Here is a 23241-nt window from a genome sequence, read left to right as displayed (position 1 = left end):
TTTCTGGAGATAAAAAGTGTATGTATTTTTTCTTAAATGAGTTGATACCAACATAAAAGATGTTAAATCACATAGAACAATATGCATGAACTTTAATAACAGACTACATAAAGATTTCCCTCCACTTTCTGGTCCAGATGAAATACCTATTTTCCTTGACTATAACAATAATGTATGTTAACTACAAACTATTCAGACAATTTGGAAAAGTATTAAAGGAAGAAAATGAAACTTTCCTGAAATTTACTGCCCATACATATTCCTGAAAGAGCTGCTACTACTCAAAATAATTTAAAGTTTCATAAAATATTAACATATTTTATAATATATCATATTATATATCATATTTTATAATTTTATAAAGACTTGGTGAGTTTTTCCTTGATTTTTTTTCCCTAACCATATCAAATGTTTTCTGGGAGACATTAATCTAGTGTAGTGGTCTTTAAATCTTTCTGAACACAATACACAGGAGGAAAAAATCATTTAATATCACATGACAATAGTCATATGTAAATATGTACAGCTGAAACAAATGTTTCAACATGAAATAACTGCCTTTAACACAAGATGAAATCTCAGATTATCTATAGTTCATTAACAAAAATCAAAATCTAACTGTGTTGTTAGGTGACTTCCTAACTTGCCAAGGCCTAACAAATTGCAATTTAAAAATTACTGACCTAGAGGGAATCACTGACCTAGAGGGGAAACTCTAAATTCAACAGTCCATCTTTGGTACTGCTTTCTCAGTAATCAGACTCAAATCATTTAACTTCTTTTGCTTAGTTTTTCCACTCACGAATCGTAGAGTTGAACAGAAAATAAAAAAATGTCCCTCAAACAAAAACACAGAATCCTTTATAACCAACCATAAGCAAACATTAGTAACAGTAAGCAAAACTAATAGACGGCAATTTTTCAGTTTGCCAAACACTGAGATCCAAAATGGGATAATTCCTTATGCGACCATCAACACATAATAAAATGTCTCAATAAAGTGGGCCCTATGAAACTGAATTTGAGTCAATGGCTTACTCCAGGATCTATATTTTACTAATGTTTTCTAGAAAATTAACACATTCTTCACCAAGGATAGCTAAAGCCCCATCAAATGATTCCAGGTTACCCTGTATAATTAAATTAATTATAAACTGCAGGGAGATAGCACTGTAAGGTATTTTTGTTTTGTGGATTTTTTTTCCAGTAAGTTAGATTATATTCTCAAATAGGTCTAGTGAGCACCTTTTAGGTATGCTTACATAGTGGGCTACTATTCAAGATAATAATGTCCCCACTGGGACATTCTCAAAGGAAATCTCTACAGAGATTTATTTTCTATCAATTCTTACTCTTATGGTTTAGGTATCAAAAGTCCCCCAAAAGCTCATATCTGAGATGATACAAGGTTTAGAAGAGAAATGATTGGATTATGAGAGCCTTCACCCAATCAGTAAATTAGTCCCCTGATGGGATCAGTTAATCTGAATGCAGGTAGGATGTGGCTGGAGGAATAGGGTCATTGGGGGTATGCCTTTGGGGTATACATTTTATATCTAGCCAGTGAAGTTTTTCTCTGCTTTCTGATTATCATGTGAACTGCCTCCCTCCACCACACTCCTCTGGCATGATGCTCAACCTCACCTCAAGCCCCAAGAAATAGTGGTCTATGGACTGAGACCTCTGAAATCATGAGCCTCCAAATAAACTTTTCCTCCTCTACAGTTGTTCTGATTGGATCTTTTAGTAGCAGCAGAGAAAAAAAAAAGGGAAAAAACTGACAAAAACACTTAATATGGCATAAAGAAACTCAATCTTGAGTAGATTTAGGGCAGGAGTGACTATAACTGCAACAGTTATGGTACTCTAAAACTCTCCAAATTTAATATACAATTTAATTTAACTTGAAGAAACAAAACTATGATGTAATTTTATAGTGTATCTCATTGCTATACTCCATTTAGTAAACAGGACTACAATATAACCCTATGTGTCTGCTAGTTCTGGGTTATCCACCTCTATGAGTTACCATAGGTAATCAGGAGAATAAAATTTGGGGTATCAGCTATTTTAAAAATTGGAACACATTAATGACTAATATGAGAACTTGATATATACTGTGATGGTTAATTTTGGGTTTTCAACTTGAATGGATTAAAGAACAGCCAGACAATGGTAAGGCACTATTTCTGGGTACATCTATTGAGGGTGTTCTCAGAGAGATCCACCCTTATTTTACATAGGTGGGTTATCACCCAAATAGCTGAGGATCAAAATGGAACAAAAAGGTGGGTCACCCTTTCTGTCCTTAGATATCAAAAACTCCAGGTTCTCTAGCATTTGCAGGCTCCTTCCCTCCCACTACCTGACTGCCAGGCTCTCAGGCTCTATGGATTTGAACTAAGAGCCACACCATTGGTCACCCTTCCTCAGGCCTTTCATAATGAATTGAATACCCGCCCGCCCCCCCCCCCCCACCAGCTTTCCAGGTTCTTCTGCTTTCAGGTGACATATTATGGGACTTAACCTCCATAACTATGTGAGCCAGTTACTCCAACAAATCCCCAAACATCCAACTTATTGGTTCTCTCTCACTGGAGAACTCTAATTTAAAAATTAATGGCTAATAGGCCAATCATAAAAATACAATGTTACTTTTAATTTTGTAGAAAATATGTCAAAAGTCCAAGTCTTTAACACTAAGTGTGAACTATTTTTAAGACCTGATGTAAGTGCATGAATATCAAACTATAGCAATGAAAGCATTATAAAATTACAAAACAAAAGCATCCTGAAAAACAAACTCTAAGCTAGAAATTAAAGTACTCATATTATGAAGAGTAATGAACTGATTGCTTAAATGTACTATAAAAGTTAAATATGAGAATTACAAGTGCAGAAGAGCTGGTATGTTTAGAAGATATACAATGCCACCTTATCTGTAATTAAAAAGCAATTTACAAAGAACCTTAAGATGTTTTTGGATAAAACAAGGGATGTATGTGAACTATGACAGCAATGTTCCAATGATTTTTGAATTAACTTGTAAGAACTAAGTTATTTTAGATAGTACAAGGAAGGAAGCTGGAGGATTTAAAATGTAGTATGAGTGGAAAAAGAAAAGGTTCTGTGTACCATTTTACTTGAATAAATCATAGCAGAGATAAAAGGGTAGTAAAAAGAAGAAATGGAACAGAGTTTGTATATGTCTGCAGATATGAAAAAACACCAGGTAATATCAGAAATAAATTCAGAAAATAACCAGGGGAAGGTGACCAAGGGAAGGGAGGAGAGGGAGGAAAGGAAGAAAAGGAGAGGTACAGGGAAATGAAACTAACCAAATTATACTGTTATGTTACATATGTATACCAATATGTAACAATGAATCCCACTATTATATAATTAAAATCCTCCTATTAAAAAGGAAGAAAAATTTAAATTGACTTTAGACTGGAAGCTCCAAAACTATGAGTCAAAACAAACCCTTTCTCCTTTATAAGTTAATTATCTCAGGTATTTCATTATAGTAACATGATGCTGATTAATATACCTGTTTAATGTGAGTAGGCCTTGTCCAATTAATTAGGCTCTTAACAACAAATACTGACCATCCACAAACAAGAAGGAATTCTACCAGCAATATTTGGACTTGAATTGCAAATCTTTCCTGGGTCTTCATGATGCAGCCTACCCTGCAGATTTTGGATTCACCAAGCCTCTATAATGACATAAGCCAATTCCTTAAAATCTCTCTCAACCTCTTGTCTTTCTCCATACACACATCCATACCTCCTATTGGTTGTTTTCTGGAGAACCCTAATACAGATGGTAATGACAGAATTAACTATTAGCCAAACTATTTTCAATACTCTAGGAGAAGAGAGTAAAAGGAAAAAAGGGAGACTAGTCAAGAGAAATACTAAACCTAACTTAACAAACACCTTTGTCTTTAATTATCCCTATTTAATAGCAAACAGATTAAATGTCAACAACTTACAGACATACACATATTCTAAAACTAATAAGTTGGTTTGGATCTATAAATTACCTCACAAAAATATAAATACTACCCATGCTTCCTTTTTAGACTCTTCTAAAAAAATCCATATAGAACTAGGGGTTTGGGGGCTGGGATTGTGGCTCAGCAGTAAAGCACTCGCCTAGCAAGTGCGAGGCCCTGGGTTCGATCCTTAGCACCACATATACATAAATAAAATAAAGATATTGTGTCCAACTACACTAAAAAAATAAATATTAAAAAAAAAAAGAACTAGGGGTATGTTCAGTGGTAGAGAGCTTGCCTATCATGTACAAGGCGAGTTTAATCTGCAGCACCACAGAAAAAGAAGAAGCACTTACACATATGCCCTCATTAACACCCTCAGCCCAAAAGGATTCCAGAATTAAGAAATCTCTATTTACCACTAAGGATAACAAATTTTAATTACCGATCTGCTACTATGTCATGATTAATAGTGACAAGATAAATCTTTATTTAATAAAGAGAACTATTAATTATAAAACTCAACTATACATATCAAAGAATTTCATAACTTTACCATCTCAAAGCAATATTTCCTCTTCATACTAAACCCAATTTTATTAAACAAAAATTTTAGTAGCATTCTAGGATATTATTAAAATGGTGTTTTGTGTGTGTTTGTGTGTGTGTGTACGCACGCGTGCACCAATTATCTACCTTAGTATGTAGCTTCTGTGGCATGTCAATACCTCAACCAATTAGTCTAATTTGTACCTTCTGAAATCTACTGAGATTAATTAAAGTCATCATTGCCACAATTTATTCATATCTGACTAAAAATGAGAAGAAAATATAACGAAAGAACTGTTCATTTTATTTGTTCTGATACGGTAAATATTTAATATGCAAATAATAACAAATTTGAGAAAGCAAAGTTAGAAAAATGTTAAAAGACTTCTGAAAATGTTCTTAAAAGTAAATATAAAGCCAGGTGTGATGGTGCATGCTTATAATTCCACAACTTGGGAGGCTGAGACAGGAGGATTTCAAGTTTGTGGCCAGCCTCAGCAATTTAGCAAGACCCTAAGCAATTGGCAAGACATTGTCTCAAAATAAAAACTAAAAAGGGCTGGGAACTTAACTCAGTGGTAAAGCTCCCCTGGGTTCAAATCCCAGTAGCCCCCATAAAAAAGAGTAAATATGTTATTATCTTAATTAGTATCATAAGTATCTACAGGTGAAAAACTATATAACACAAAATTCCAAAGCTCAGTTACACTAAGGGCTCACATTTTTAAAAACAAGTCTTTTCTTGAGAAACTGGATTCAAAAGGTGGTGGGTACTCGAACCTGTCTATATTAGAGGCAGATAAACGACTCAGTGTTCTCTGTGTGTATGAGACACACAGAACGGTTAGGTGCTGAGAGCATTAAGAAGTCATGAACAGAAAATACAGGAAATATCACTTAATGTACAGCAATCAAAGGAATAGATATTACATTACCATTTGCGAAAATAATTTTGGATCAATAAGACAAATTGCAAAGATAACAGAAGAGTAGGAATGGTTGGCCTCACTGAAGAGAAATATTTTGTTACTGATATTATTTTTTAATATTTATTTTTTAGTTGTAGTTGGACACAATACCTTTATTTATGTATTTTTATGTGGTGCTGAGGATCAAACCCAGGGCCTTGCATGTGCTAGGTGAGTTCTCTATTGCTGAGCCAGAACCCCAGCCCATTGTCATCGATACTGTTTAGTGTTGCCAACATCTGGTGACAATAAAAAGCAATAACTTTTAATTTACTTTATTATTATTTAAAAATCATTGATAGGTAATCCTTTGTTGCCTATACTTAGAGTGCACTGATCCCCCAAGTCCTTATCTCTTATGTGTTTGTTTTGTATTACTAGGGATTGATTCCAAAGTCCTATGCAATAGGGAAGTGCTTTACCACTGAGCTATATTCTCAGCTTTTCCTACCTTTTAATATGCCTCTAACAGACTTCTTAAGTGATCTGTTCTGTGCTTCCCTTATGTCAAAGAGAATTGGTTTAAGCTACATTAGTATAAAGAGCTATACCAAAAAAGAGATAAAAGAAATTGAACCTCAAAATTATTTTTACTATTGTTAATTAATACTGCTATAAGTACTTCAAATATATTATACACTATTAACATAAAAATGTAAATACTGGTTTGAAAAAAATCAGTCTGTTTCTCTAATAAACATACATATTTTTAAGAGAATAAAATTACAAGAAAAAATTATAGAGCCAACTTAGCATAACTGATTCTATACACAAAAATGCTTTTTAGCTATGGAGTTTACACTTATGAAATGATAAAAAAGTCTGGCAGCCCAAAAGCAAAATGTTTTCCTTAACTTGACTCCACTACTAAAGGCTAAATTTTATTTTCAACTTCAAAAAACACAAAATATTAGTCTTCTGTTCTGTAAAACCATTATTGGTGAGCGTTCTAATTCTACTAAAAATGACATTTACGTAAGAAAAATAGTTCATCCAAAGTCCTACTCTACATATATTATGAGTATGAAAACAAAAGATAAAACAATTATTATTAAATATACTATAAGGCAATTCCTTTAAGGTAGATGAAGGAAATAGAAATTCTGCTACTGTATCAGCTTATCTGAAGGCCAGATGAACTACTGCTACAATAAGTACAGAGCAGATTGAAAAGAACATCATATGCCAGCCCCCCCGCAAGTCAGTTCTACCTCAAGTCTATGTACAAATATGGTTAAAAACAAAACTGTTGTCACTCCTATCATTGTGTCTCTAATTGCTGAAATAAAGTGCTATTATAAATCTTGCTAGAGTTACTACCTTTTCAAAAGCACATGCAATTACACAATAATAAAATTAATCTGAGGTCTAAGTAATTTAAACCTAAGAAGATTAAATGAATAATAATATGCTACATAGTAAAAATACGCATAAACTATTTTGTCACATGAAGTAAAAATTAAAAAGCCAATTTGTGAAGTTTCTAAATTCTTAAAAGTTGAATGAACCTGAACATGGCAAGGCTTCTAATAATATATTTCAATTATGATTAATAAAGGATTATTGATTCCTTGCACAAAAATGTCTTTTAGCTATGGAGTTTACACTTATGGGGTTATATGGGGACTGCTAATATATGGGGTTAAAAAATAAGCTGATCAAATTAATTTTTCTCCTCTAATATGTAATAGTATGCAATAGATTCCAACAGTTTTACTTTCACATTATTCATAAAACATTAAAATTTAGAGAGTATCCTTGGAATCTAATAATGGATGCAGAACAAGTCAATGGCTTTATTTATCGACTTAAAAAGAAATAACAGCTTAGAATAACAAATTTGTCTTCTTTCACCTTGCAATAAACACCAGCTAGTGAATGTCAGAGAAGTAGGATACATTACATAAAAAAGCACAAAGGTAGGCCATGTTTTGGGATTGCTGCACTCATTCCCTCAATAATGTTTGTATGCCTTCTTATAACATTGTTATCTACAGACAAACTAGAAATGCATCCAACTAGAATTGCATCTTTCTAGTATGAACACAACATAGATCAACTTACCAAATCCCTGTGCAACACCCAGTTAGCATGCAGGTAGTGAATTCCATCTAGGATCTGATACAATAGTGACTTCACCATTCCCCGAGGTAACTGAACTGGCTTCTTGTTTGCTTTAGAAGCTCTGTGAAACTTGATTATATGCTGAAAGAAAGAAAAAATATCATTTGAAGCTTGGAAAAGAAAAGAGGGCAAGATGATGTGAATATTCTCATAGGAAAAAAAGAAACACTCAGGGATTCTGAAAGATACTGAAAGCATTATTTCACATTCTGCTGAATTAAAAAATAACTATAAAATTCCCTAATTACTGAAGCTAAAAGTCTATTTCCCAAGTATACAATAGTGTCTTGGGAAAAAAAAATGTTAAAAACAGAAAAGTAGAAAATAGTGTGCTTTTATTTTTAAAGTATAATTAAAATTTAATTACTTTCGAAGAATACTTGACCCGTGTTTATATGGGGATTAAATGAAAATGAAAAATAACAAAGATACTTCTAGTTAGCTGACATAGCAGCTAACTATAATTCACTAAAGCATAATAATATTCAATAAAATACACAATACAAAATGCAAAAACTACAGTATAAATAAATTTATCAGCAAAATTTTTTATTGCTTCATTTTAATTAAAATATTCTTAAATTTCAGGAAAATTTTCAAGCAAGTATGCCTCACACACTATTACAGATATACCTTGTACCATATATTGCAAAAAAGTAGACTCTTGACCAGTATTTAGTGAATATCAAGCATGCTCTTCAAATTAATAAACATAATAAGAGTAAGCTTAACATTATATATTAACATTTTCATATGTTATAGAGAATACAGATGGATAAGGAATAACTAATGATTAATGAGTAAGTTTTACTTTACAAGAAAAAAATATACAGCAGAGAATACATGAGTAGAAAGTAAAGTATTATCAGTCAGAATATATATAGTGTGCTTCATCTATAATTTAATAGTAGCATTATACTATTTTAAGTTTATGCTCAGTCTTTTTCTCAAGGTATTTGATAAACAAAATGGAGGCATAGCAACTTAATGATCTAGAACATTTTGTCCCCTATCCTAATGATGTGACAATCAAGTCTGTTTTCCTTAAGAAGACCCATTGGCTCTCCACATTTCATTAAAAAAGGTTAAAATGGATCATGTACAAAAAAAAAAATTTAAAATCCTGCCAGAATAAGAATGCAAGGAACAAGTATGTAAGTGAGATAAGATCATTAATTTCATATACATTTCTTCAGTACACACTTTCATTAGAGTATTATAAATGACTTTTCTATTTTAATCAATAGTATAAAGCTACGGGAAACTATGGGTGGGAAAATACTTTTTTACTTTCATTTTCTTTAAATTCCAGGGCTCTACAATAAACATGTGATGTATAAAATATGAGATCTCACCAATATCTAAGTTACTTTTTTTTTTGGTAGTTGTAGATGGACAGGACAGAATGGCTTTCTTTATTTTTATGTGGTGCTAAGGATCAAACCCAGTGCCTCACACATGCTAGGCAAGTGCTCTGCTACTGAGCTACAGCCCCAGCCCTCTAAGTTACTTTTTAAAACAGCCTTTTTATTACAACTGCTTTGCTAACTTATGTTGCCTTAACCCAGCCTATTCACTTCAACATTTTAATTAAAATTAGAACACAGATAAAGGTATGGGTTTTAGTAAAGTGAATTATCATTAGTTTTTTATGAAAATGAACATTAAGAATACTTATTTGGCTTTAGCAAGTATTAGTTAGTTGAAAAAATAAAGCTAAACTCTACACATACCATACTTTTATGCTATATAATTCACTGAAGTATAATAATTGTACCTGCATGTAAAATTAAATATTATACACCAGCCAGCTAGAAATCATGCTGAATTCAACATTATCTACTAATGTCTATGATAGTATACTACAAATTATATCTACAAACCTACCTTAAGAAAATTTGTCTTAGGTTTGGATCATAAGATTGGATTTCATGTCAGGCATCAGTAGTATGAGTATTCAATAATAGCCACCCTGACTTAACAAATTTTCATTAATAAAATCCCAATTTTACTTGACTGCATTTCTTCTAAAATAAAAAAAGAAGCTATCACCTCAAAAAAGAATAATCACTATGGACAAGTTTCATAAAACATGTCTACTTCCTGTTCTCAAACAGTTCTTTCCAGATAACTTCTAAAAAATTTTATATCAAATCAAATTTAATCATGAAAAATGGTAATCCACAAATAGTGAATAATTCTTTGTGTACATCTGAAAGCATATAAAACTCAGATCTAAGTTTCAAGTTTTAAAACTATTAAAGTTAAAATTATATAAGTGAGACAAACTCTTGAAATTAGTAAAACAGCTTGAAACTGTTTTACTATTTTGACCCATTTTACTATTTTCAGAGGTAAATTTGCTTTTTAAAATAATTTTACTGATATTTGTTCTAGTTTTATTCCAAGATTTCTGTACACATTACAAACTACAGCTGACTTAAAACAAAAAACAGTTTTTGAAGATCTGGAAAATAAGCCATGATACTATGATCATTTGCACATCACTATATATGTTCTCTCTTATATTTATCTCAATAAAAGCACAGGTATGCTAATTTAGGAAATACAGATTAGTATGCAATCTGATGAAATATTTAAAGAGCTTCTTAAATATCAGGAAAAAATATAGTTCACAAAATGTTACAGTTTGAATTTGGAGTGTTTCCCGAAAGGCTCATGTGTTGGAGAAATAAATTTTACAATTAAATCTTAAGACTTTTTCAAATACCAATTTTAAAAACAATTTGCTTAGTAAACTGCAAAATATTAAAGTAGGTGTTTGTATTCAGCTATTTAGACAAAATATATCCAAATTCTTATATAATTTTTTTCCAATTTAGTATCATTCTTTCATTGTATTAGCTAACCCAATAAACTACAGTCCCTTGATTTTGAGAAATCTTTAAATATTAAATTGGGTCTGAATATCTAAAAGTTTTACAACTAAAAGCCACAAGCCATGGTAGAATCTATTTTCATACTGATCTGTCATCTTGTGGTAGAGCTCTCATCTGCAAAGAATTTTTCCTACGCAAGAAGAGACCAATTCAAGTTAAGTACAATATTAAATTACTGCTGATTTAAAAATATATTAGACTATCAAATATCAATAGTGAATGATATCTAATAAATGATTAAGAGTAGTTTTCTACATTTGTATAGTACATTTAGTTCATAAAATCTGACAAACACAGAACCACTCTTCAGAAAAACCCTAACACAAAAGACAATATTATAGACAGGGAAAATGACAGACTTATATTCATGATTTAACACAATCATGACTAACTTCTCATTTTTAAACTCCTTCATACTTCAAAAAACAAGGGAAACATATTGCTTTTAAGTTTATAGCAAAAGCTGCCTTTTTAATAAAAACTACAACAATAAAATAATATTTAATAGCACTTACAGGCTTTAGATTCTATTCTTTTAAAAAAATATGTGATACAAAGGTCAAACTGAGAGGATCAAAAAGTAGTAGAGGTTGAGAATCCCTAAAACAAAAAGTGAAATCCAGAATGTTCCAAATCCAAAACTCTTGTGTCAATAAGATGCCATTAGTGGAAAATTCCACAGCATTAAACTTTTCTCATGCACAAAATTATGACAAATACTGAAAGAATTATCTTCAGGCGCTATATAACGTGAATTTCATATTTAGAATTGGATCCATCCCCAAGATATATCTATATCTAACACACACACACACACAAACACGTATATCTTTTATATATATGTGTGTGTGTACTATAAAGACTAAAAACAATTATATATGTGTGTGTATACACACACACACATATATATACACACTCATACAAACCCCTCTCTCTATATATATATATGACAAAAGCTGAAATCTGAAATACTTCCAGTCACAAGCATTTTAGATAAGGTACACTCAATCTATCAGACAAAGCAAAATACTCTAGTCTTGGTAATATATCAGCCACATTCTATGAGGTAAGTGTTATTTTTAAAAATGTAAAGCTAATAGTGGAATTAGATTAGCTCCTAATTGTTTTAACTCACTCTTAAAATTTTTGACTGAATTCAGTGGCTCATCTCTACCAGCAATTCACCTTACCCAGAGATCATGTTCAGCATAATCAAATAGAAGCCAAACTTTCCGATCAGCATGAGACAGAAACACTTTTTGAAGAGAGATGACATTTGGATGTTTAAGCTCTCGAAGTAACTGCAAAATAAAGGAGATCCATTAAAAACTTTGGCCATAAAAATGTTAAAAAAACATACCAATATGGGCCTGATTACGTGCCTGTATCAGGAGGCTGAGGCAGTAGTATGGCAAATTCAAGGCCAGCCTGGGCTACTTAGGCGCTATCTCAAAATAAAAATAAATTTAAAAAGGTCTAAGTAGCTCAGTGATAAGAGTTCTCCTGGATTTAACATGTAGTACCAAAAACAGAAAAAACTATCAAGCTGTGTATGATGTTGGGTGTCTGTAATAGCCTCTATTTAGAAGGCTAGAGGTGGAAGGTGTGAAGACTGCCTAAGTCCAAAAGCTGGAGGCCAAACCCCATGCCCCTCCCCCCGCAAAAAAATTCATACTAGTTATAATTAAAAGACAATACAAATTCATTGGTAATCAATCTCAAACAACAAATAAGCACCCACACAACTTTGAGATACCTATTCAAGTTCTTCAATAATAAATGAAGGAAAATCTATGGGGAAAAGATACTGAGAAAGAATAACTGAATAAATTGATTTCATTACTATTTGATTGGTTGGTTATTTTAATATATTTATGTATATATCATAAAAATTACCTTTTTAACCATTTTTAAGTGTAAACATTGCGGACACTAAGTATATTTAATGTTGTGTAATCATCACACTAATCATTTCAGAACTTTTTCATCTCCCAAAGAGAAACTCTGTACCCATTAAATAACCCAATTTCCCTCTTCCCTTAGCCCTTGGTAACCTCTACTACTTTCTGAGAATTTGCCTATTCTAGATCCCTAAAATAAGTAAATTCCCATAATACCTGCCCTTTTGTGTCTGGTTTATTTCACTTAGCATAATGTCATCAAGGTTCACCCATGTTATAGAATATAATAGACTTTTAGTCCTTTTAATGGATAAATACATTCTACTGTACATACACTTAGGGTTATGCTTAGGGTTACCTCCCAATGAACTCATCATAAGATGAAAATCCCTAAGTCAAAAATGCATTTAATGAATTCACCTAATCTGTTTAACATTGTAGTTTAGCCACATACACTGTTGGATATGAATTAATTATTCTGGTCTCATGGAGAACTTGGAAGATGAAACTCACTGCCTGCGCTGAACATATTGCGTATCAATTGAGGCAGTGGGAGGATAAACTTCTAAATGTTTTAAATATGGTTTCTACTCAATGCATGTGGATTTCACACCATTGTAAAAATGAAAAGTCTTAGGTTGAATTGCTGTAAGTCAAGGACTGCCTGTATATTATCATGTATTTTTTTGATCCATTCATGCACTGATGGACATATAGGTCATTACAACCTTTTTGCTATTACGAATAATGCTACTATGAACATTAGTATACAGGTATCTATCTCTGCCTTCAATTCTTTGGGTATATACCTAGGAATAGAACTGCTAGATTGTTCCATTGTTTCATAAGTGTATGAAAAGATAATAGTATTATCTTTTCATACACTTATTGGTCATAAGTATATCTTCTTGGAGAGAAATGTTATTTCATCTATTTTCTAATCAAGTTGTTTTGAACTGTAGGAGTTCTTTATCTAGTCTACATAATAATCTCTTGCCATATATAATTTGTAAATATTTTCTTCCATTGTAAGTTGTCTATGTTTTGAAATTACAAAACAGTTAAAACAAATCTGCACCTTGTAATCATTTTTTTTTTTAAATTCAAGGCTTAACAAATTGTGATATTAGAAAATACGATATTCGTCAATACCATACAGCAGCTGAGAGTCAAGATCAATAAACTCTGAGATACAGTACTTAATTTCAGGTATTTAAACTATGTAGTAACACAAATTTAAAATATGTAACCTTTTTCATAAAATAAAACAGAATGTTACAAACAGAAATATTGAAGCAGAGTATATTTTCGTGGGTTTAACCTTTCTAGTCTTCTAAAAGGATGTTCTTTTGTTTAAATCTCCTTATTTTAGGATAACCAAAGTGGCTCTAATAATACATCTAGTTAAAAAGTTCATGTACCTTCTGCCAAGAAAAAGCAAAAATAGCAACTACAACAAGAAAAGATATAATGCTCTTATCAATTAAAACAGACTTTTACAGGGCCTTCCAAATGTGCTCCAAATACAGAGTAGCCATCTAAGAAAGTTAAGGTCTTAGAACTTAAGACTTCAGTGTCTTTGATAAGAACACTGCCAACGAAACAAGAAATCACCATAAATGAATTAACTAAACATCAAGTCACATATTAAATATTGTTCTCTGGAGGGAGTAAAAATTATTTCCTGTAGGAGAAAGATGATATTTCTGCTTTTACAATAAAATTTTCAACTTATAAGAATTTGGAGGTTAATATACCAATCCTAAAACACCTAAAGGTCACTACCAAAGGAACCATTTACTAATTAAATTAATATAAACCAGATGAATAACCTGACAGGCCAAGCTAGCTCTTGGGATCACCCAAGATCCTCCAGTTCACTGGAAGAGCTTAAGTTGATGCTAAGGCAGTATTAATTCCAGTTCAATGTTTCTTCTATTACCTCAAAACTGAAACATACTCCTAAACCAAATAGCTAGTTTAAATCCTTTCTGGAAACTGGTAGGATTTATAACTTAAACAAACTCCAAAGCTTTGACAAAAGATCTCTCCAATTATTAGAAGCCTACATATAGTTATTTTTAGATGTCTCTTAATTTCAATTCCCATATGAAGTCTCACTCCTATATTTAAAAAAGAAACCAGTAGAAACTAGTAGCTTTTTCCTAGGTGCTAAGTATGATACTAAACATATAAAATGCATTATCTCAATCATGACCTAAACCCATGAAATATTTATATTACTCCTATTTTTACAAATGAGGATACAGTGGTTTAAGAGGGTTAAATAATTTATTCAAGGTCATATTCATAGGAAGACATAAGGCAGACCTAAAATGTATTTAAAATTAACTTCCAAAATGCAAACCAGTTCTTGTAACTACCATGGTCTAATACCAGTACCTCATAAGAGATATTATCCTGAACAGTTCTCTTCAAAATCCAGAGACCCAGATGTTTTAAGAATACTGGATGGTTAACCCAACAATGTCAGGACTATGTAGTCATTCTCATCACTGCATGGCTAACTCCTAGCATACTGACTGGTACTTGGAGGACTTCATTAATTATTCGGTGAATATATGAATACATACATGAATTAACAAAATGCACAACTAAACTGAAAGATGTTATATAATATACCATTGGGGCTTTTGATCTATGGACTAAAATCAATGCTTTCTTCATAAAAACCAACCTACTTGTTAAAAATACTTTTTCCCCCCAAAATTCATCTAATTAGCCAGACACCCCCCCCCCAAAAAAAAAAACCTCAGAAGGCAATCACTAAGTAACTATTATAACAGCGGTAAGAGTATTATAAACTGAATTATGTTCACCCCAAATCATATGCTGAAGCCCTATTCCCCAATATCTTGGAATGTAACTGTATTTAGAGACAGGGCCGTTAAAGATGGATTTAAAACAAAGCCATTAGAGTTGACCTTATTCCAATCTGACCAGTGTTTCCTAAGAAGAAATGAAGACATACAAAGAGAAACCAAGAGTATTTCTGAAATGACCACTGGAACGACAGCAAGAGAAAGGTCACAGCCAACCCTGTCAGCACCTTGGTCCTAAGACTTGTAGCCCCCATACTAAGAAAATAAATTTCTTTGCTTTCTTTATTACCCAGTCTGTAAGTATTTTACTATGGTAGCCTTAGCAAACTAATATAGTAGGTAACTATCACATTTAAGTAAAACACCATCTTAGGATTTTTTTTTTTTGTTTTGTTTTGATTTACGGAAGGCATATCAAGAGACAGGTCACTGTGGATTAAAAAAAGAAAGTCCCATACCCAAAAGACCTAAAAAGTGCATACTACAGGGACACAGCCACATCAATGTTTATAGCAGCACAATTCACGATAGCTAGAATGTGGAACCAACCTAGATGCCCTTCAATAGATGAATGGATTTTAAAAAATGTGGCATTTATACACAACGAAATATTACTCGGCACTAAAAAATAACAAGATCATGGCATTTGCAGGTAAATGGATGGCATTAGAGCAGATTATGCTAAGTGAAGTTAGCCAATCCCTAAAAAAACAAATGCCAAATGTCTTCTCTGATATAAGGGGGGTGACTCAAAATGGGATAGGGAGGAAGAAAATGAGAATAAGACTACCATTAAATAGGGAAAAGAGGTGGGAGGGAAAAAAATGGGAGAAGGGGAGTTGCACGGAAAATGGAAGGAGAAGCTCATTGTTATACAGAATACATATATGATGTTGTGATGAGAAAAAGAAAAAAAAAGTGTGTCACATTAGGTTGGATAGAGAGAAAGGATGGGAGAGGAGGGGAGGAGTAGGGGGGATAGGAAGGGCAGCAGAATAGAATAGACAACATGATTGATGTATGTACATTCCATATATGTATTATATGTCAAAATACATTCTGCTGTCATGTATGACTAAATAAATAAATAAAGTTAAAAAAAAAAAAAAGAAAGAAAAGAAAGTCCATATAAGGGCAGACAAAAAACAGAGACTGACAAACTGCAAGTGAATCTTTTTATTTGGGGACCCAGAAGTCTACCCTGCATCATATCGGGAATGAATCAGGTGAAATCGGTACACACATTAACCACAGGGTTTGTGTAGACTAGGCATTTATCTTTATCCTTCCTTTTAAAAAATATAAATGCCAGGCATGATGGTACACACCTGTAATCCCATCAGCTCAGTAAGCTGAGGCAGGAGGATCAAAGTTAAAAAAAAAAAAAAGGCCATATGAGAGGTGGAATCACAGAAGTAAACAATCTCTGTAGAGAATCACCTCTCAGCAGATATTCATACCAAAAACCTTCTAAAAGACCAATATGCTGTGCTATTGCATTTGGCAGAGTTAACATCCACCAAAGCCCTCTATATGCCAGGCTCTGTGGAAGATGCCTTGCTACGTCTTAGGGATAGCAAACGTTTTAAGAGCTTCTGCTGAAGTGCTCTAGTAGGAGACAAATGCAGGTATGCAGGCAATTCTGGCTGTAGCAGTAGTAACTAACATTTACTGAGTAACACTTTTGGAGTGTAGCTAACATTTAGAATGTATTATATCCTAGGAAATGTTCCAAGTTCCTCACAATAAACCCTATGAGACACTATTTTTATTCCCATGAGGAAAGTGAGATGCAGCAAAATTAAGAAACCTGTTTTGGTCTGACAGACTAGTGAAGTGGCAGAGCTCAGGGGGTCTGGTGAACATCCTGGCTACCAGGATGCTACTGTGTGGCTGATGCTCTGACACTGTGTGAATATGCCATTTTCCCTTCTGATGAAAAGGACTTCAGCACTATGCGACTCCAAGCAGAACACATGGCATACTGATGCCTAGTTCTTCACATTTTATAAGTTATTTTTGCCTTTTCAAATATTTTATGTTAAATCTTTTGAAAATAAAAGGTTTAAATACACTCATACGATGGTGGTTTCATCATAGGAATCACTTGTTTTTCCAATTCTACTGGGGATTTTAAAAAGTATTAAGATTACTGATTTTAATCATCCCTGCTAAACTTTGACTCACTCTAGCTGTCACCTACAACTTTACATTTCAAGTTTTAAAATATAAATAAATAGAACATAAATTGATATTAAAATTATTTCAAAAAAATTTTAAAGCTGTGGAACCTTTTCTTCAACTAAATTCTTATAAAAACCAAGATGTTTAGGTTAAAGCAGAAGTGAGCCTTAAAAGCTGAGTCTCGTTCTCTACCTCTGCTCCCCCATTCCAACTACAAGACAACTACTTGGAATACTAACAGTCTATTAATGCACAATTTAAAGATGACAAAGTTAAAGAGATTCCAGCTCACAGGAAATTTTCAAAACGTATAAGAAAAACCACTTACAATAAAATGAAGATGAAAATATGCAACGCCCTTTGCTTTTGAAGAAATTCTCACTTTCCTTCCTTCCTCCCTTCTACAATTACTCTGAGTAAAGACCATATGGCAAAATATATTAGAATACTGGATGGTTAACCTAACAATGGCAGGACCATGTAGTCATTATCATCACTGCAGGGCTAGCTCCTAGCACACTGACTGGTACTTTGGAGGACTTCATTAAGTATTTGGTGAATATACGAACACATATATGAATTAACAAAATGCACAACTAAACTGAAGGATGTTATGTAATATACCATTGGGGCTTTTGATCTATGGACTGAATTATGACACACTGATGAAGAAATGTGTTACCATCTAGTAGGGGTAACTGCTTAAAAAAATAAGTAAAATGAAAAAACTCCTTTAAATTACAATTTTTTTTTTCTTTTATGGGATGATTGATTCTGATCCCAAGGGGAATAAACAGGCCCAGATATCTCCAAATCCACTTTTCTTTTCCTCCAATTCTTATGTGTCCAAAGACAGGGAAGCAAACACACATTTGTAGGAGGGTATACAATTAAAATTTATAATAAATGTTATTAAACAAGCTGGGTGTGATCATGGGAGTAAGAGAAGTAGGTGGTGGGGACACTGAGGGCTTCTCTGAGGAAGATTTAATAAATGGAAGGCAGAAGACTGATAATATTTGCTAGAAATTATGGGAAATTTTTGGTTTTACAAATTTCACCTGTGTATACAGCCAATTTTATTTTACCTGTATTCATGCCCATTCCTCCCTCATCTTAAATTATTCTGAAAGAGATCCCAGATATCATATCATTTTACCAATAAATATTTTAGTATTTATTTCTAAAAAACTGACTACAATGAAAATAAATTAATAATCAGTAACTATAACATAGCTAGAAAAATCTCATATTTAAAAATTAACAATACATTTCTAAATAATTCATGGTTAAAAGAAAATTTAAAGTAATTTGCACCAAGTGATATTAAAAATACAACATAACAAAATTTGTGGAATGCAGGTAAAACACAAATTTAGAAATTTATAGTTTTAAATGCTTCTATTAGAAAAGAATAGCTTTAAAAAAAATGGCCTGAAGTTCTACCTTACAAAGATAAATATAAGCCCAAAGTAAATAAAAGAAGTGATAGAGCATAAATTTTTTAAACACAAAAGTTACCAGAATCTACAACAAAAAAGGAAATCATTATCAAACATAAATATGAAAAGACAGTAAGGGAATATTATGAACAACTTTGTGCCAATAAATTCAACAATTTAAATTAAATGTACAAGAGGGGAGGGGGGATAGTAGAGGATAGGAAAGGCAGCAGAACACAACAGACACTAGTATGGCAATATGTAAATCAATGGATGTGTAACTGATGTGATTCTGCAATCTGTATATGGGGTAAAAATGGGAGTTCATAACCCACTTGAATCAAAGTGTGAAATATGATATGTCAAGAACTATGTAATGTTTTGAACAACCAACAATAAAAAATTTAAAAAAATAAACCCAAAAGAAAAACTCAAAAAAATAAAATAAAAAATAAATTAAATGTACAAGATTATATAAAAATTTAACTTATTAAACATAAAATGAAAAATAAAATCTGAAAGGTTTTATATCTCAATAAGATAAAATATTGGCTGGTGAAGTCTATCAGATATTTAAAGAAGAATAAATACAGATATTACCCAAACTGTCAAAAAAAATAGGATAAAAAAGTAGTTCTTTTGCCAAGTGCGATGGCACATGTCTGTAATCCCAACGGCTCTGAGGCAGGAGGATCACGAGTTCAAAGCGATCCTAAAGCGAGCCTCAGCAACCTAGAAAGGCCTCAAGCAACTCAGCGAGATCCTACCACTAAATAAAGTACAAAAAAAAAGTGGGGGTTGGGGATGTAGCTCGGTGGTTAAGCATCCCTGAGTTTGAGCCCCAGTACCAAAAAACAAACAAAACTATCCTTAACCATGTATAACAAAACAAATCCAACAATATATCAAATATAGATTATCTCAGGAATGCAAAATTTAATAAGTACTACAAAATTAATTGTAATTTATGAATTCAATTATATATTTCAATGTATGTACAAAAATACCATTTATGTAAAAATTCTTAAGAAATTAGGAATAAAAGAGAACTTCCTAAAATCCTTATTGATGGCATCTTTGAAAAACCTATAGTTAACATTATACTAAATGGTGAAACTTCCCCTAAGATAGGGAACAAATCAAAGATGCCTGCTCTTACCATTATTTAAAATTACACAAAACACCCTGCCCAGTGCTAGGTAAGGAAAGAAAAGAAAACAAAAAGCATACAGATGAAAAATAGTAAATATATCTTATTCATAGATGCCATAATTATTTATGTAGAAAATCCCAAGGAATCAACAAAAACCTGAATTTAGAAACATCTCAGATATGCAACACACAATTTTAAAAATACAGAGTACAGACAGGAACAATAAATGAAAATAATTTTTTAAAAATAATTCCATTTAGCATAAAAAATATGAAGTGCTTTATGTTTTAAATTGATTCATGAAGAATCAACTTAACAAAAGGTGTGCACAACCTCTACATTAAAAACTATGAAACACTGTTGAGAAGAATTAAAGAAACCTTGCAAAATGGAAAGTATGTTTTTCCATTGGCTTGAAAGTCCCAATATTATTAATGTTAATTCTCCCTGGGTTTATAAAAATTATAATCCCTGCAGGTACTTTTTACAAGTAGAAACTAACTAGCTGATTCAAAATTTATATGATAATGCAAAGGATCTATAACAGTCAAAATAATCCTGATAAGAAATTAAAGGTGGTGGGTCTTACACAACCTGACTGTAAGTCTTGCTATAAAAGTAGAGTAATCTGGTACTGGCATAAGGCTAGACACAGAGTCAATGGAACAGACTAAATAGTCTAGAAACAGCCCATATTTACAAAGTCCTTTAACAAAGACGTCTACAATCAGATTGAAAAAAAAAAGGCATAAAAGGAAAACACCTGTAAACTAGATTTCAACAAAATTAAAACTTTATCCTATTTCTTTTTGTGTTTAACTGAATTTAGTAATCCTTATAGGTAAAGATAACCAAGTTTGTTCCAGAACTGAATGAAGTTTTGTATTTTAAAAACATTTTGTTAAAAGTAATAAATATAAAGAAAAGTATATGAACTGTAAGCATATAGCTCAATAAATTTTCACATATTGAACCCTTGGAACCAGACCGAGAACAAGATCAAAATACAGGACATTACTAGCACTAGTTCCCTGTCACATTTCTTGTCACTGTTTCCACAAAGGGCAATCACGATCCTGATTTCTAACATCACTGACCATAGTTCAAAGGATGTTAATTCCTTAAAACTGACTTGAATAAACAGAATAGTAAGATACTGAAGAAATGATAGCTAATATATAGATATTTGCCTTAAGATTCAAGAGTATAAAAATTTATCAATTAACTGAAATACATCTTCCAATGTGATACAGTTAAAAATGTCCTCCCTTATGCATCCCTCATGGAAGTAATTCTTATATGTCCTTCAACACCTGGAACCTTACTTGTTTCTCTAATCTCTTCCATTCCCACTTTTCTATCGTGGTGCTTTGCCCACTGTTTGCTGTATGAGATTTATGAGTTTCCTTCCTTAGAATAATATAAATACTTGAGGCTGGGGACCTCAACTTGTTCTGTATTTCTTTACTTTTCCTACTATAATCATTGACCTTGTCAACACAGTACATAATAAAGACTGTTGGATGAAGACATACTGGCATAGAATCTGTTAAACAAGTATAATAATTTAAATTAATATCTTAGTTCATAAAAGCTTTTATTTATGCAGAGAGAAGAGCTGAATATACATGTCCCAGAATATTCTGATTAAAGCAGAAAAAATTAATTTGGTCCCATACTTTTTATAACAGTAAAAACTAAAGTAAAATCTCAAGGAAGTAATGCTGAGTTTAAATGACTATGTAATTATTAAGTAATGTATTAACATGAAGAATATTTCCCCTTGGAATCAAAATGAGATTCTAATTACCATAAGGAAAGTTATGCTTCCAAAAGGAAAAGGCATATATTTTTACATATTCAGATGAACAGACAGATATAATTCTAATCAAATAATACAATCTCATTTTAATTTGACATAAGTAATGAAATTAATCTTATCCTATTAAGATAGAAATATTAATTTTATATGGTCTAACCACTTTTACTAACTCAAGTAAAATAACAGAAACTTAACTACTAGTGACATCTACTGAAAAGATATATATTCATATAAATAAGATTACATTTATCTCAAGTAATTGCATTTACATTATATAGAAATATAATGCTACCTTTACTACTTCTTAAAAAGACACATTTTTATAAATATTTAATATGGAAAATATTCATCAGCTTTCAATAAATGAGGTCAATTCAATACAGAAACCTACACAGTTGAAAAATTAGTTGGTAATAACAATGATAAAAAGAGTTTCACTTACTGCTATTTCTCTACATGCCGACATAGAGATCCCAGTTCCTTCTATTTGTTTCAGAGCATAGTCTTTATCATCCTTCCTATAAAAACAAAGATATTTTAATATATAATCAGATCTACATTTATGTACATTCTAAAGTAAAATGTAAATAAAAATAAATCATGTTTAATATGCACTTAATACTTTCATATGTAATTGCATGTTATACAGGAAAAATTTTTTAGATAACCTATTATCTTAAAAGGAATAAAAAAATTTATTCAAGGTTCCACGGTTACTTGTGAAAAATACAGATTCAGAGATAGACCTTCTGGCTCATGGTGATAAATTCTTTCTATTCTAATATTCGAATATATTTTCTCTATATATGCTGATGTGTTTGTATTTAAACAATATAAACATAAAACAAAACTTGCTTTCAAAAACCAAATCAGATTACCAGTAGATCAAAAAAGTTAAGAAAGCATCACAAAAGCACAAAATGGTTATAATTTTAAAAACCTGTTAATGATCATAATCTGATAATAACATAGGTCATCCCCAAATACCTTCAAGAGATATTTACTCAACATGTATTTACTTATTGAACAATTTCTATGTATACAGAACTGTGGTAAATACTAAAGATATAACAGGAATATTTTATTTTTTGTACCTTTTTGTGTCTACTGCCCTAGTCAGATAAACAGCTAAACTGTAATAATACAATAAGTGCTATAATAAGGCAAGAAAAAACCAGAGACATCATCCAAAGGTTCCTTTCATGGAAGACCCAAAGCAAAGACTTCTCAAAGGAAGTCTCAAATGAGGAGGCCTATATGGCTGTTCTCAAAATTTGGAGATTCCACTCCCATTTTTCCTCTAAGAAATTACTGAGAACCTGAAGAACTTTTTGTTTGTTGTATCTATCAGT

The 23241-nt window shown here is 31.9% G+C and overlaps 1 protein-coding gene and 1 non-coding gene across 10 annotated transcripts in view; both read right to left on the bottom strand.

Annotated features, from left to right (window-relative positions):
- Cdk8 (cyclin dependent kinase 8) overlaps positions 1-23241 on the bottom strand; it is a 171870-nt gene that overhangs the window by 87711 nt on the left and 60918 nt on the right. For 8 of the 9 annotated variants that reach the window (XR_009227182.1, XR_009227183.1, XR_009227177.1 and 5 more), the window contains exons 2-4: positions 22332-22407; positions 11735-11845; positions 7585-7725 (exon numbers count right to left, since the gene is read on the bottom strand). Coding sequence is in view for 3 of the 9 variants with exons in the window: in XM_046448141.2 (XP_046304097.1) it covers positions 7585-7725; positions 11735-11845; positions 22332-22407 (328 nt within the window). In the remaining 6 variants the exon portion in view is untranslated. Of the gene's footprint in view, positions 1-7584; positions 7726-11734; positions 11846-22331; positions 22408-23241 lie in introns of those variants that run through there. The other variant, XM_046448150.2, reaches the window with a different exon arrangement.
- LOC124095344 (small nucleolar RNA SNORA38) lies at positions 18228-18355 on the bottom strand. Its single transcript, XR_006852450.1, has one exon. It is a non-coding gene; the product is annotated as a small nucleolar RNA SNORA38 (small nucleolar RNA).

The sequence above is a fragment of the Marmota monax genome, unplaced genomic scaffold (assembly GCF_021218885.2).
Source record: "Marmota monax isolate L192 unplaced genomic scaffold, Marmota_monax_Labrador192_F-V1.1 WCK01_AAM20220418_F8-fsc00043, whole genome shotgun sequence".
NCBI lineage: Eukaryota > Metazoa > Chordata > Mammalia > Rodentia > Sciuridae > Marmota > Marmota monax.
This window is presented reverse-complemented; position numbering and strand designations above follow the sequence as displayed.